At 42.9% G+C, this 16,749-nt stretch overlaps 1 protein-coding gene across 1 annotated transcript; it reads right to left on the bottom strand.

Moving 5' to 3' along the window:
- Positions 1-5,435: 5,435 nt before the first annotated feature.
- Positions 5,436-6,401, bottom strand: LOC128296788 (homeobox protein Hox-B3a-like). Its single transcript, XM_053032273.1, has one exon. It carries the CDS (start codon positions 6,396-6,398, stop codon positions 5,436-5,438), a length of 963 nt encoding a protein of 320 aa, XP_052888233.1. The 5' UTR covers positions 6,399-6,401.
- Between the last annotated feature and the right edge of the window lie 10,348 nt (positions 6,402-16,749).

Below are 16,749 nucleotides of genomic sequence, written 5' to 3'. Positions count from 1 at the left end.
ACCAGACAGGAGTCGAATAATGCTTTCAAAAACATCTCCCTTTGACCGTCAAACGGCTCAGCTGGGGATGGGATCCTTGCGGAGGGCCATTCGATGGCATGGTCAGCCTTGATGTGGTGATTCTGATGATGGCAATAAATACGACCCAGCTGGTTATTTTAAGAGGGACACACGGTGCGTAAGAGAAGTATAGCTGAAGAACTCTCTTGTAGGTAGTCTTTTTTACCTTCAATTACTTCCTTGTTACATCACTAGGTATGCAATCACATGCTGTTTTTTGTGACTGTTGCAACGACACAGAAGATAGAGAGGGGTTGTAAATCTAACTCCAACAGAGCCGTTGGTAAGCCTTTATCTCTAGTTGCGTCCAACTGACTGCGTCCAACAAGAAAAGTTTCCTGAAAGAGATCAGTCTTTTTACTGTGTCCTGTTGATGCAAGATACATGATGAAGTCCTCAACCACTTCCTGTTTCGATTGCGCCTGCCTGGGAAGCACTATTGGAAGCTTATTAGGATGTCTTTAAAACCCTTCGTGAATTGTTTTTCTCAGAGTTGTTGAGAGTTCCCGCAAGCCATGTTCGCTGTAGAAAGGGAAAAATGTTTGAAGAAAAGAATTGCCTTGAGGTTTCATTCCTGTCCATCACCAACAGTTCGGATGGCGTGGGAGATACAGAACGTACCTGTAATTCGCAGAAGATCCCAACAAAAAAAGGAAGGAAGTGCGGATTTGTATCATCAATCGGTCCTGTGAGAATTGAGATTTGAAGGATTCTTTTTGGGAACGTTTTCCTTTGACAATTTTTTTAAAGTCTCGGTACTTCCTACTTGAGATTGGTGATTGTTCTAATGTCCAACGAGGAACTACGAGTTCTAGCATGATTTTCAAGCTCTCGATCACAACCTGTCACGATAAATGGTCGTTTCATGGATGTTAATGATGGATTAAAACGATTAATCATAGCTCTTTTTCCGCAAACATTGCATCGTTGGTAGGAAGAGTGAGTGAGCTTACAGTTGGCAATAACTGCACAGTATTTCAGCTCAAAAACACCACCATGATGAAGCAGTTTGGCATTGTATCTCTTCCGCACGTCGGTACGAATCAAAATTGCATGCACATTATGGTGATTGTGGCACTGCAATGCTCAGCCGACAGTAGACCAACGTTCCCACGATGGTTCGTCCAAATTTTCCAGGTTACCATTTTTACATCATCAACAGCAACAAGGAAGAACTTTTGCTGCCCGGGGTGCATAATGCAGGAATGCCGTATTCTTCCATTCAAATTCTGCATTCCTCCGCACGGCGGGTGGTGACAAATTCAAATCCAATAGCGCTGGTACCACCACTCCAGAAACGCTCCAGGGAATGGGCCGAACGTCAAGTGAACGGTGCGCTGCGCGAGAGGATGCCCCGCTGAGGTAGATGCCGAAGTGTCCAAAGTCCCCGAAGGCGGAGGTTTTGTCACCATGCGCAGCGGGATAGGACACTTCGAGGGTGGACAGGTTTTTGGCTAATGTCCCTGCAGAAGTCAGGTCGGTCAGATCGGTGAGGTAAGCTATTTTCCGCCCGGCATGAGTTCCCCGGGTATGATGTCCTTTTTTGTGTGCGAAACCCGGTGGAAGAGGAGAAGGGAAGCACACTATTGGAATGTGCATTGTTTGGGCGAGCTGCAGCACCACTGCACCGTCTGCCTTTTGTGGCTGATCGAGGCCCATGAATGGGGCGAACAACAGGTTCAATGAATGGAGCGAAGACACTTTTCATGAATGAGCACTACAATCGAGTGTAGCAAACGGTTGGCAATGGGCGCAACAATGGCTGATATGGGAAGGAAAAATAGGAGCTGGAAGGAAAACAAGCAACAAAATAAATTTTAAAAGCACAAAAACAACCATCAAGGGCTATCTACCTGTGCCAATGCGAAAAGGATCGGAACGATCTATTGTTGATCGGTTGATCTTGCAGGTAGGAAGGATCGTAGAAAAACCAAACATCCTACAACCTCGTGTTTGTTCGCATCGATTCAAGGATTCATTGACGAGATCCGTGCGGCAGAGCTTTGCCAGACAGTGTGTCGTCGGTTTGGTCTCGAGGACATCGAGCTCGATTTGCCGACAAAGGGATCAAAAGCGACGTGAATCGGGACCGGGGTGAAGGTGTAATGATAATAAATTAACTTCCCTTTGCTGAGCCAAAGCCCAAACAACACACAAATTATAAGCGAAACGCGCGAGGACACTCAGTACCCGTCTGACCCGGCCTTTTTCCCCGATTACAACGCGTTGTCATTTTTTGTCCACCCTCAAGGATACGCTCTCCGTGCACATCTCCAACCGACGGGGAAAATCGATACGCCATGGAGGAAAGTTTTATTTCTTCGAATTTCGCTTTAATTGAGGACTCGCCGTGTCCGTTGGTCAGTTCAGGCAGGAAGGCATGTTTGTTTACATCGCGTGGCGTGGCCCCCGGGTCGTCTTGCCTTGCAGATGACCATCGACAAGATGGTGTGGAAGGTGTGCGTTTAGTCCTTCGTGGGCAAATGGTCGTTTGATGATAAATCGATAGATTGCACCGTCGTCGTCGTCGTCGTCGTCGTCTATTGTTGCGTTGCGGTTTGGATTAGTTTTTTTTCACGTTTATCGTTGATTTGTGGTTTGTTGACACACGGTCAGCGGCATCCATAATGGGAGCTTTGTGTTGGGACACGTTGTGGGAGCGTTTGTTTATTTTGATTTCCTATTCGGGTGTTTTGGGAGTATTTTACGTTGAAGGACTTATTGCGTTTCGAGGGTAATGTTAACAATTTATCACGTCAAAAAGTCGTACCGGTAGGATGATGTGTGGGAGGATAGAAAAAGCAATGTTTGACTTAATTATTTCTAGCAATCTGTGGCGGATTGAAGGTTGAAAAGCGGTTTAATAGTTGTCTAGATTTGGTACTGCAAATCTTTTGCTGACAGTTGTTTGAATACCAGAACATAATGTCTCCTCGTGAGACAGCTTAATAGTCTTCGGGAATTACTTCAGGTCTAATGCACCAAATATCGTGGATCAAATCTCAGCAAAATCATCTTGCTCGTATCTTGCTTTGACACTCATAGGATTGATTTTTAAAACCTGAAGATGAAGAAGTTGATAGCAACTAGGAGGAATTTCTTATATTTTACTAGCCTTTAGACCACACAGAATCAACATTCAGCTACCTCGTGGTAATCTTTTTCCTTAAAACCACTTCGGCTAATCTGCTTGATCCGTGGTCACGTGTTACTACTCGGCAAAGGAAGTGTGCCACAACCTGTTTTCTGCATCTTTCCAGCATCAATTTTCATTCCATTGCGGGGTTGAGTTTTAAATTAGGTTTTGTAAGCTACAAAAACTTCCGGTTGGTCACACTCGACCTACCCAAACTCCTTGCAACCGGATCTACTGATCTTACCGAACGGAATAAGCAGCTTAACGTGTAGGCGAAAATCGACCGCCCTCTTGGCTCGATTCACTTCACTGTGTCAATAACTGCCGCATGTAATCCGGCCAAAACGGACGATCCATCCCATCCGAGTCCCGGACAAGCATTTCTTCCGAGTAAGCACAAAAGACGCACCTTAGGAAGCAAACAATGCTTCCTCACTTAAGCGCATGACTGCGCCTGTTTCCTTGACCTGCGCTCTATAGTTCCGGTGCCCGGTGTGATCGTGCACCACATTTTCGCCCACCTAATTCGATCCCTGCCGGAAAGTGGCCCTCGTCATAAACGTCATTCACAACGAGTGCCACCAGATAGAGCTTATGGGCTTAGGGGTTTGGTTTTGCTCTTTTGCAATGAAATGTGATTATCATGCTGTCCAACTGGCAAATAGGTGGTTCCTTGCTTGTTCCTGTCCCGAAACATCAAAATTGGCAACTTCATTAGCATCGACAGGATATGATAAAGGAAAGTGCGAGAGTGAATATGGAAAAAATAATAGGATCGGAACCTTTTTGACTTTTGGGACGAGGAAGCAAGCGATAGAACATACGGGGCTGGAAAATTTAACATCCGCTTCCGATGCCTCGCCGCTTTTCTCTCTCTCAAAGGCATTAAGGTACAGCGTCAACAAGCAATGAATGTGCAAACAGCAATTTAAGCAAATTTAATGGAAACCGCTCGTCAGGCCCGTAAACGGATGAACCGATATAATGTGATGATGAGCGTGAAAATTAAAACCAACTGGCAGTGCGTTCCCAATGCTCGGGATATGTGGAAGGAAATATCATTTCCGCCTCCGAAATGTGCATTCTTGCGGATGCGGATACTAATTGACCTGTTGGGCAGACCGGCATGAGAAATGATCGAATATCTTTTTCATATCGGTTGATGTTAAGGATCCAATTTGTGTGATCGATGATTTGCAAAATGGAGTACGGCGTGTGAAATGCGCATCGAATTGAGAGATAATTTCAGCTATTCTTTAATAGTTTTCCCTTGAAGTTTTTTTGTTGGGAAAGCTTCCTGTTTTTCGTCGTTTGACTTTAATATATTATCAGATGTTTGCTGCATCCAACTCAAAATAATTTACTGTCTTCCTAATATATGTTTGATAATACTTAATTACATTTGTTGATAAACAAGTGATGCAGGGGCGGCCCGGTGGCATGATGGTAGCGGAGCCGGTCTTTACACGAACGGACCGGACCAAAATTCCATCCGGACCAATCCCTCGTAGCAAGGACTGACTATCCGGCTACGTGGTAAAATAAGTCGATACGGCCAGGCCATTCTAATCAAACAAAAAAAAAATAAACAAGTGATGCAGTAATAGGATTCAAACCACAACAAGGTTTTGAAGAAGATTTAAAAAAACATTCAAATCAAAATCAAATGATAATAAACACGTGCAAATTAAAGTGTTTGACTAAAAAAGGAAAGATCATGGAATATGCCTAAAACTTCTCTCTCTCTCTCAAAATCTCTCATGAAATTGAATACTTGAACATCTTCTTCTTTATTGGTGGAACAGCCTCAAGAGGTCCCGTTTCTATTACTTAATTTACCTATTAGCCGGATAGTAAGTCCTGCGTACGAGGGTTTGGTCCGGATGGGGTTTTGGAACGGTCCTGTCGTGTAAAAACTGGCGCCGCTACCACCTGGTCGACCCAATAATTGAACATAAATTCGTTATTAAATATTTACTATGACAATTCAGTTTCCAATTAAGTTTTGTAATCGAAATAACTTAAGAATTTTCTTAAATGTGATATCCAAATATTAACTACTACTTCCAATGATAAGTATGCATTAACAGGGTTCTTGTTCGATGTTTGTTTATTTAAAATTTGTAACTGGTATCGCAACGTATCAAGTTTTTTTCTTCATAAACTCTCTAATCTATCTACAACGGTTCTCTATTTACAGGCGCATCACTGGGTTGTGGGTTAACGCGGCACTAGCTCCCTAATGTTGGAAGGCCTTGCTAAAGTCCCACGCTTTCTCCTGGCTGCCGACGGGAGACACGGTCCGTTCTTCTGACGTACGCTGGGGCAAATCCTCGCAATCGGAACTCGCACCACCACACTGTGATCCTCGACAACAGCAATGCTGGCCGTGCTGATGTTCTTTTGGAGAATGACGGTCCCCGGGTGCGGGCGAGACTCCCGTCAACTCGGCACCGAACGGAGTGTCTCCCTTCTTGCGCTTAACACGGCGGTTCTGGAACCATATCTTGACCTGCTTCTCGGACAGCCGGAGACGGGTGGCGATTTCGATGCGTCGCAAGCGGGTAAGGTACATATTGCCGGCAAACTCACGCTCCAGCTCGAGCAGTTGTGTGCTGGTGAAGGCCGTCCGGATACGCTTGCTGGACAGTTCGTCATCGATGGCGTACGTCTGCGAGAGATCGTTGGAACGCGTCGGAGAAGGACTTGCCGAGGGAACGGTTGGTGTTACGGTGCTGGATAAGGTTTCGGTGGGACGGGCGGTGACGGTGTAGGGCGTGAATCGTTCCGGTGTCTTTTCACAGCGGTACAGCTTGCGATAGTAGTCCTCCTTCGGGGACAGCTTCGGTGGTGAGACATCCGTCGGTTGGTAAAGCTTCGGTGACAGTTCGAGCTTAGCGTCCGATTGCCAGAATGGCACGACGGGCTGGTTGGTGGGTGTGTGCGGTAAGGTGGTCGTGTGCGGGAAGAGACTCTGCTGGGGATGATGCTGGAGCAAATGTTGCTGGTGTTGTTGCTGCTGCTGTTGCTGTTGTAATCCAAGCGAGAACAGATAACTCCCAACATAGCAGGCGGAGTAGGGCAGTGTGGCACCGGGTGGAGTCACGGGGAGCTGAGTGAAGGGTCCCGCATAGGGGAACGTTTTTTTCACCGGCGCTGGTTTATCACTGATCAACGAGTCCACTAGAAATGAGCGCGACATCTTCACTGAGACACTGCGAGGCACTGGGTATGGCGATCACGGCAACTGTTCTAGAAACGTTTCAATCAAGATGTACGGGGTTTCTCGTGTACGAACTTCACTATCCTAGCTCAAATCACCGAATGAAGTAAAGATTCCATGGTGGGTAGGGTATTTATAGGTGGCCTTCAGGACAACCCTACCGGGAAAGTCCTTTTTCCCCTCTCTTGGCTAATCCCGAACGGAAGCTGCCATTGGTCGACGGAGAGTGACGGAGAGGACTAGGTTAAAGAAGATAGGACAAAACCCTGATACCTGTGGAAAATCGGAGGGAGTTTGTGTAGCGTCCCGCGGTAGCAGAAAGCCAAAAGGGAAAATGCCCCTACAATACAACAGCAATTCGTCACCTACCTTAACAGATGGTCGATTTCGATCCCTGCTCTGCTTCGACCCTTCGCCTGCGTTCCATTCTTCCATTAGTTATTCATTGGACTCACAGGCTTGCTGTAATAAGAGTCCGGACAGCGATGTATGATCGAACGGGAAAATGATCTACACACTCCTGTCAAACTCCGCCCTTCGATTGAAGGACTCAAGCGGCGGAAATTATCCTGCGTGAAGAACACCTCTGAAGTATGGGTGTATCGATAGGAGCGGAGTATAGCAGGACAGGAGGTTCACAACAAAAAGGGCCTTGTGTCCTTCGGCAAGAAGGATGCATTCATCGCCTTTCGGTAGACTTTTCGGCGCGACACAATCACAGCCGCCAGTGTGTCTGGGACGATCTTTTCGGAGTGGACTTTCAGCAATGGAGAGTTTGAGCTAGACGGCGATGGAATTGGGCAGCAATTGACGGCTGGCTCGTGTTGAATGTCTTGGGTAGCGAAAGGTGACAAAAGAGATCGAATCAAAACAAGCCTTTGTGTGCCGTTGCATGAGGTTTAAATCGTGCATTTAATCGAAAACGATTAAAAATTGGTCTTGTTAATGTAATACTTTAATTATTAATTAGTTTAAATTAATTCTAAGGGTAGTATCCCACAGTAGCCCCTACGCTTTCGCATAATTATTCCACGAGTCTTTGTTGGCTTAGCTGGGCAGCCGCCCAGGGGTGGTGATCATAAATACAACAGTCAAACAAAAACCTAAATCTGGCGGCTTTTTCCACATTCATTGCCTTCCCGTTACAATGCCCCAAACGATGCCGGATGAAAGGATTGAACAGTATTATTGCAAATTGGTATCATCGAACAACGAAGGTGGTACACAATGGCATTAATCCTTCCTTTTGATGGGTGAACGTTCCGACAAAAACGCACGCCATTTGCAACGGAACGGAAAGATCCATCCATCTATTCGAATGCTGAAAGCGAAGTGATCTTTGATCTACGTGAAAACATTGCATTGCTTGCCGATACGGTGGAATGATTGCGAATGGAGTCGGTTTTTGTGTGGATGTGTGGAAAGCGAAGCCAAATCAAACAAAACAACCCGTTAAAGCTTTCTGCATTGTTTGGTGCGAGGATATTTTGAATGAGAAAGATCATTACTTTGCGTATGTGGTGAAAGTTTGATGCTTAAACCTTTAATATGTACTTTTCTATTGGGATAAGTTAAAATTACAAACAATTTTTTTACAAAATTCAGCGAATATAGAATTAAATTTGCGTGGGAAGTAACATCGTCACAGACATCGGCACCATCCATAGTTGATCTTTATCGAGATCGATCCAAATCGGTTGCAACTCGATCGGACTCAAGTGCCAAGAGCCACTTCAGGACACATTTTGCTTCGTAAAAGCTACCGGCAAACGACTTTTAGATCTTTTTATGAGGTTTTGTTCTCTGCCTGCAGCGAAAAGAAAGCGTTTATGGGTGAGTTACATCTGTAGAGGATCCTTTCACCTTGCCGACAAGCTGCTCGACATCAAATAGACCGACCGTAGCGAAAGGATTGTCAAACGATGATTTTGGTGCACGTAGCGTACTTAAGAAATGCATCGAAGATTAATTATTTTGGACTATATTAAACTTTAGATTGCAAATCTTAGATAGGTTGGGCAACATATTGGGCGCATATTGGCGAGCGAAAATTGTAATTCCATCAACCACAATCTTAAGGTTCATTTCGAGTGGATTGTTCGCTCACTAGACGCACACAGCGAGTGGTCCTTGTAACACACTATCAATCAATTATTTTTATTGATTCCTGGATAGGATCTTCTCGCCCTATATGATAGAACCCACCAACAGAAAAAAAAAACACACGATCGTCTCGTAGGGAAGAATTAACCTTAAAAAAAGGAAAACAGAAGTAGCTCGGCCCGAAAGTAGCCGAAATTCGAAAAAGGGACAAAATGTCGCGCATTATTCCAGCCTCGGCTTTCGTGCGCATGAATGGAGTGCATGAATGGGATGCACTTTTCGAAAGCGTTGTCATATCCCACAAAACATTCAAACACAAGCATCACTCCAGCAGCGTGATAAATTGCCCCGCTACGCCTTTTTTTGTTGCTTACTTTATAGCGAAACTGCCATGGCCCTTAAGACGGTGGTGAAGATCCATCGATCGGTTCTGTACGGCTAGACGCCTTTTTTCGTGTTCAATGCCCTTTTTTTGCTTTTTCGAGTGGTGCACGCTTGAAATTGCATTCGTTCTTGAATGTGCGTTTTTCCTTCCTTCTTTTACTTGTTCTAATTTCTACACAATTGATCAATGCAATTTTTGGCCAGTTGCATCTTTTCGCTCCCTTTCGATATAGATCATCGATGTATGGATTGAGCGGTGCAAAAAGAAACGCAAAAAAGGAAACAAGAAGCCTTTGGAAAGGGACACAATAGTTTGCCAACACAAAAAAAGGTAACAATTTTATGCACTCATTCCGGCGTGGCAGTGTCTTGTTCTGGGGCAATGGGCTTTTACGTGTAAGTAGTCCATTGTGGCCCATTTCGATGAGCTGTTTGGTTTCTTGTGAGTAAGCGACGAAAGACCACACTGTTGCGCTTGTCTGCTCGATTGGACATTGTTGCAATTATGTCTCCTCTAGGTGACGAGTCCTTAAGGATTGGTGCAATAAAGTGAAGTACGGCATAATGCTTAGGATCAGGCGCAAATCAAACAGTTGTAAATTTTACCAGACATTGGAAATATCGTGGAATTAGAGTGAGATTTTTCATAAGAAAGTGTTTTACAGCTTCTCTTGTGGAGAATATTTACAGTGGGTCGTAAACGTGGTCATAAACGAAATAAGCCCCAGCACGTTTTATCAACAGCTAGGCTGGAAGAAGCGATTAACACATTACAAGATCGTAAATCATTATCATAATGTGAACATTGAGATAACTAATGAAGTTGTACCTTCATTCATAACATTCTGTGAAGAAGAATGATTCCACGTTTGATAGCTTCGATTTATTCATCTATAAATATCCTTATATTTTAGGGATTTTTTATTAAACAAAGCTATTCGACTTACCAGTAATGTCGCTTGTGCTGGATTTTTTTCATCATTAGGTGCTAATATACAAAGAATCTCTTATTTCGCAACTTTTTGAAACAAAAAGGTCTAAAAGAAATTATAAAGATTCCAACAATTTCAAACTTTTAAAAAATTTAGAAAATGTTAAGAACAATTATAATGGCAATTTCTGCTCATTTGTTAAATTTTCAAAACCATTCGTCTGACACAAACCACAATTTCTCAGAGCCTTTCTGTTTTGTACGAAAAAAAAAACACTTCATTATTTTCTTACAAACCTCTAAACAAAACCCCGTGTTCTGCTACAACGACATCAATAAAGAAAACATAACCGTTTAATGTTATTTGATAATTTGTAACGTTTAGCACAACCCCGCGCTACCCAAATTAGGGTTAATTTGTAAAGTTTGGGTGATTTGTCAATCATCCGACCAAACACTCGAGTCGGTCTGGAAGAAAAAATCAACTTCCCCTGGCCGGATGTGTGAATGTGTGTTTTTATTGCTACCTCTAACGCTACTTGAAGGTTTTCAATGGCTTTCGAACATCGGGCACTTCAATAAATGTTCCGCGTCCCGGGGTCCCGGAAAATTACAGCGACACACCGTATCGAGTGGCAGGGAAATGGAGGGACAAGGGAGAATGGCATACAGACAAAAAACTACACCATTTCCACGGATTGTATTAGATAATTTATTTATTATTCTGCAACAATAGGAAAACAGTTTCCCCTTACGGCATAGTTGGCGAGTTATAATCATAATGTGTATCGGCGCTAGCAAGGGCACGGCAAGGCGAGTACTTTATAGAATTGATATTTGCACACTACGGTCAGGATCATGTGATTCGACATGAAGATTTAAGCTTGGGACGGCAAGCGGCCTTCCATCCGTACGCTGGCACTGCTGTCAGAAAGGGAGATAATATTTCTAGGATACTTTTCAAATTAAACCGATGGAACGAGGGATGGAACCGATGGCGCATATGCTAGCGGAACTGGTTGCAACATCAGCCGAAGGGAACGCTCGTACCATCCCTCTTCGTACCGGGTACGAGAGTGTGGTCATGTCGTTGATGGAACGACTGAATGTCCTGATGTGCTATAAAAAAGGGGAACAAAGTTTGCAGCCATCTTCACTAAAGATGGCTACTCTATCATCCTGCCCGTAGAGCCAGTTCTTCGAGGTACGACAGAGGCGCAATTGTTAGGCGAGTACTTGCCGGCGTGTCGTCGTTATGCAGCGAAAATTGATAGGTTCATAAAATGTAATTGCATGCACGGTGACGGTGACGAGTGGCAAGATTCTTCTCTTAATCATTCCCTTTCCCTCTGTCGGCCCTCTTCCCAGGATTAAAAATCATCCCATTTTCTGTGCAGTGAAAAGAGGACACAAACAAAATAAAAACTTAAATAGGTCCTCCGAACGTTTGAGTAGCTGTGCCGGGGGTTCGCTTTGCGGTTAATATTCAAATTTAGTGGAGAAACTGGTACCGACAGACACCCAAGCGGGGAAGGGCCTTGACAGCCGGTTCCCGATGGCATTAGCCATCTTACTTTCAATTAATGGACTTAGCGGGTTTTGAAGCAGGCCCTTCCATCGCTTGAATTGCGCTCTGTGGTTGAGGCGAAGTGTGGTACCGGGGCCCAGTTCGAATGCCGCCAAAATGGTGGTTTGGAAGTTAATTTTCATGCTTCTGTTTAGTCCCCGAGTTGGGATAAATTATTCTGTTTTGCTGTGCGCATCTAACGCGGTGTGAGCGCTTGAAGTAGTTTTTAATTTAGTACAAGATGGTCTGTGGATGTGAGTGACATCACAAAGAACAAAGAATAACGTGGATGAAAATGTGTTCTAGGGTTGCTGGAACACGTTTGACAAGCTCAAATTTTCACTTACATTTATTTCAGCAGGGATTTAAAGACTTCAGTAAAGGTTAGATTAAATCGTGTTTATGAGAAAAGTGTTACAAGAGGGCCTTCGTACGATCGTACGGATGGGTTTATGATCTATTTTAACTACAATATTAGGATGTTGGGTCAAAGTAGTCATTAAATCCAAAAGAAATATAAAAGAACTTAGGGTAAAAACCTTGAGAAAGTTGAGTTACTGTAATAGACAATTATAGTGTGGTGAAATCAGTACAAAACATGCGCAAAACAATTTCAATTCAAACTTTACTTTATATCTGTTATTATGCGAAAAAACTAAATTATTGCATACTTTTAGGCTTAATACTAACAGCCTAAAAGTATACTATGATTTAGTAGCGAACATACATTTGACAGCACGTATAGTAATTAGAGCTTTGCTTCACAAACAAATTTAATGAATGAAATGAAATGAAATTCTCAAACTAATGATTGAAATTAGTATAATAAATCATAATAAGCGTTGACAGTGATTACAAATGATGAAATTTAATCATTCTCTTTAGTATATAACTGTTGAGTACACCCAGCGTTTGGACAATTAATGGTATTTTTTGCGTTTTTATGTAAAATTAATGTATTCTAAACTTTTGTATCTTTCACGTTTATGAGATAAAAAAAATTAAAAATCGCGATATGCGTTTATTCGTTGGTTCGACTATCGTCCGTAGATCAAACACATTCAAATTAACAATGGCAAATTCCCGACTAGTTGGCCATCTTGTCTGATAGCATCACGAAAAGGTCACGCGCGCCCTGCAAAGAAGATGAGATGAGGATAATAGATAGTTGTTGGAATTCGGTAGCGATGGCAGAAGGATCTAGCCAGACCACCATCCGCCGGTTCCCGTATTTCGACGGGAAAACAAACGATAATGAACGCTTGCCCGCTTTTCCATAGGTTTTCAATTAAACAGATTTTCCACTCCGTCTACTTTGCTTTTGATTGTCGGTGAGCGGTAGGTCCGCACCGGTAGTAGGGTTGGTGTCCCGTTGTTCTACCCAACACCGAAGACATTTTCCAATCGATCGTTTCGGAACTCGGCGTGGAGGGTTGAGGTTTTGTTTGTGTAAATATTTGTCTGCATGCGTCGCTTGACTGCAATTGCTGACGAGGAAATGAATGCATGTTGATAACAATGTTGCCGGGAGGGATCCTGGTCGGTAATAAGGATACATTGTCGGTAAATAAATACATCATTTAAAGCAGCACGCAACTCCTCGCGTGTGCTGATGGGGTTTGTCGCTTAACCTTAGTTTAGTGAAAATATCTATCAAAGTGTTAAAGTAACTAACATTTTTCAGTAACAAGTAACAGTTATAAGGAGAGGAAAATAATTCCCAAACGAAGCAATGGTTGTTAAAAGCGAAGCTATAACCTATAAACCTTAGAAAACTACGCATTGTTCATGTGAAGGGTCGCGTGAAAAGTACGGGCACGGGATTTGTTTCCAAAGCCTTCTCAATAGCGCTGCCATAATTATTGGATTAAGCTACATTAATAATAGAGTGCGCATGGTGGTCTCGGGGTTTGTGGTTGCTATGCAACGAAAACACCACTGTTCAACGGATTACTCTGCGAGAATGAGAATATGAGAATACCGGAGCAACAAGCATCGGTACAAAACATTGACCGCAATGCTTTCGGCACACTGTTTGACATCAAGTTGACTCTCGTCATCTTCACGTGTATCACGTTTCAGGAGGCGAAACTTGAGGTGAAATCGAGACACTCCACTGGCAGTCGATGGATCATTACATGTGCCCATATGCACCAATTGTTTGTAAACATTTATTAGCAATGCACAAGCAGTTGGCATTCAACGCCATCCAAGCGCCCGATGAAAAAGAAAGCCGGAAGAGGGGTTACTTTGCATATTTTGTCAACAAATTGTCGCTTGATGTGTGTGGGAACTGAATCGCTCAGCGGAGTCACAGGAGTGGAGTCTCCGCGATCTCTCTTCACCGAATGTCACCCCGTCCACGCACTCGACATAAATGTCCGCATGAGTGGTACGAGTAGCGGGGACGCTTTGCATGCTCGTACGATTCCTGTTGCCTGTTGCTGCGCTGGAGAGATCCTTTCGAGCAGTTTTCTTAACAAAAAGGCCCCTCAAGCACCATATCAATGTCAACTCGAGCGGTCGAAGCGGTTCGTTTTGGCGACCGGGCGAAAGATGGGAGTTTTCTTCAACGGTGCAATGCTGATTTTTCCCACATTTTGATAAATAAAGTGTGAGCATGGTCGACTTTTTATAAGGTTCCTTTCTTTCTGTTACGGCGTTCAAGATTATTTTACAAGATGCTAAGCAAAGGTTGAAATTATTCTTTTGAATGTACAGAAGTAGCCCTGAATGGAATAATTTTGTAATCATGCTTTAATAATAATATGAGTATTATAACTCCTCTTTTCAACAGTATTTGCTTGCAGTCTTCCTATGATTTGTAGCGCCTGACAGTATGCAATCAATAGTTTTTAAGATAACTTTCATAGCTTATTACTTAGTATTGAATCTGTTTAGCCCAAATCAGTCGGTGATCTTGAATACTGTAACCGGCGTGAAAGAAAATGTTTTTCTGTAAAAAAATTACAAAAATGTCGGAAAGATCATTTTTAATTATGGAAATTATAATGTTTCTAATAATTATAATAGAACAATTTTTAATATGAAAACCGTAAAAAGAATAACATAACATTTGCTAATTACTATCAATTTAAATTTATTCTGTCAAATGTTTTGCAGATACAAACTTTCCTTTCATATCAGTCGGATCAAATCTGGTACTTTTACATCCTTCTCTATCCAACCTAACCTTCCACTTGGGGTCTATAATGGTTAAAGGCTAATTGTGCCGCAATAAAATAACATTTGTTTACACATATTGGCTACATACAGCACGTACGGCGGAGGAAATGGCAGGACGGTTGGAACACGGTGGCTGGCACGGATTGTTAACGATCCTTTTGAAGGATATGATACTCTTTGTTCAGATATTCCACGATCGAATGCCCGATTCGGAACGGTGTGGAGGCAGTGAGGGTTTATCAATAAAATTGCCCAAAATGCGAAGGACAAAGTTTTCCTTTGATTGTACTGTTCCTTTCATCCCCAGTGCAGTAAGTTTGCCATGTTGAAGTTGCACCTGGCTTGTGAGTTTGGTGTGGCCGAGCATCTGATGTTGATCGTGCCGAAACGCGTACCGCGCACGAGATCGAACCGAACGTGTGTTGTACCGATTGTGTTGCGCGCTTGTCGGTTGATTTGTGTAGGATGACTTTTATGCGACGAAGGAATGGTTTTTGAGATGGAGCAGGAAAAAAAAAACTCGACTCAAACAGGATACAATTGTGCGTGAGTGCGTCCTCTCGGGGTTTATAATTGGCTTTAATCGTTGTCCTTTCATTCCTGCCAACATTTTGTGAACATTCGTCCTTTTATGTTTCTAATTTGACATAATTGCTGCCAGTCACACCGAGGTTGTACATACGTTTTGTCCTTCTGGCCGTTGAAGAAAGGTGGACAACAAACCAAACCCAACAACAATGGCAAAGTGTGACTTTGTACAGCCACTCGAAACGAAGAAAAGGAGAGCATCAAATCTGAAGATGCCTGAAGGATATAGCTACAAGTTTGGCATGGTCACGGCAAAGGCACTCGAAGCATGTAAGCCTATTGAAATGAGTATTGCAAAATGTCGTGCCATTTTTTGAATGAAAAGCATGGAAAGCCTCTTTTCGGCCGCAGGCTACCTAAGCCCCTAACAAATGTCCTGCGCAATTTAAAATCAAGATTTGGTCAGAGCGCGCATCATACAAGTCGTCCTCCCATTTTTTTTTCCACAAAGCACACGTACAAAAAGGACAACAAATGCGAAAGGACATTCGCGTATGAAGAACGTCTGTTGTGCGCGCAATCCAGACGCTTTGTCGCCTTGCATCGGCTTTACGCAATTGCGCGACGATCCCGAAGAAGGAAGATGCTTCATTGTTACATGTAGACACTCATCATTATTTGCTTTAATGCTATTGATTTGGAAATTTAACGCCAAATAAAAAGTACTTAGCACCCGGGTTGAGGGGGAAAATGTAGAGTTTCTTGATTCGTTACGGCTATCGAAACGATGCAGCTGTGTGGAACGGTGGTATGGTTGGTTGTGGCGTGTTCCACAGGGGACAATGTTCGCAAAAGGAGAGATAAACGCGAAACAATTATTTATTAACACAAAGGAATCATGCTGACGGTTGAACGACGTATTAAACGGGAAATCATTTGAGATAGTTTCATGATCAGTAGTTAAATCATGTTGAAAGAGTTTGGGGTTAAATCATGTGAGTAAGAGATTCTTTCAAGCTTTACAGATTATTGCATAATCATACCTAGCACCACATTTCTAATAAAAAGGATACATTTTTGTTTTATTTTGTTTGAAACGCATTTCTATGTAATTCACGATGATCTGTTGAGATGATCCTCAGCTAGCGATATGTTCGCACACACAGAAATACTCAATTTCAGCATAAAATGGAAGACAAAGGTTGTTCAAAGACTGTATAAAAAAGTCAAAGAACAATAGAATGAAATTAGCATGAGAAATTGCCAAAAAAGCAATGCTACACAAAAATTTACAAGTACTGTGTGGAAGCAGTATCGCCCCTCCCCTTTTGTGACTTCTCAAGAGTTTGTGCGCTCACACATAGATGGCGCTCTCAAAAATAACCCCGTTGAAATCGGGAAGTATTCATCTACGCGGTATAAACGGTTTGACAGGCCGCTCCAGCAAACAGTCAAAATATCCTACAAACACACGCACACACATTTCTTTTCCCCATTCGGTTCGGTCGCGTTGTTTGTGAAGATTGATAAAATTTTACGAAAAGTTTACAGTGTTGAAACGTGTAATTAGTTGCCGAATTTTAGCTTAAGTACAAGGCACTACATTGTGCATTATTTTCCCGAACGAGAGC

This window comes from Anopheles moucheti, chromosome 2, assembly GCF_943734755.1.
Source record: "Anopheles moucheti chromosome 2, idAnoMoucSN_F20_07, whole genome shotgun sequence".
Classification (NCBI taxonomy): Eukaryota; Metazoa; Arthropoda; class Insecta; order Diptera; family Culicidae; genus Anopheles; species Anopheles moucheti.
Note: the sequence above shows the minus strand (reverse complement) of the source record. Positions and strands in the feature narration are given on the sequence as shown.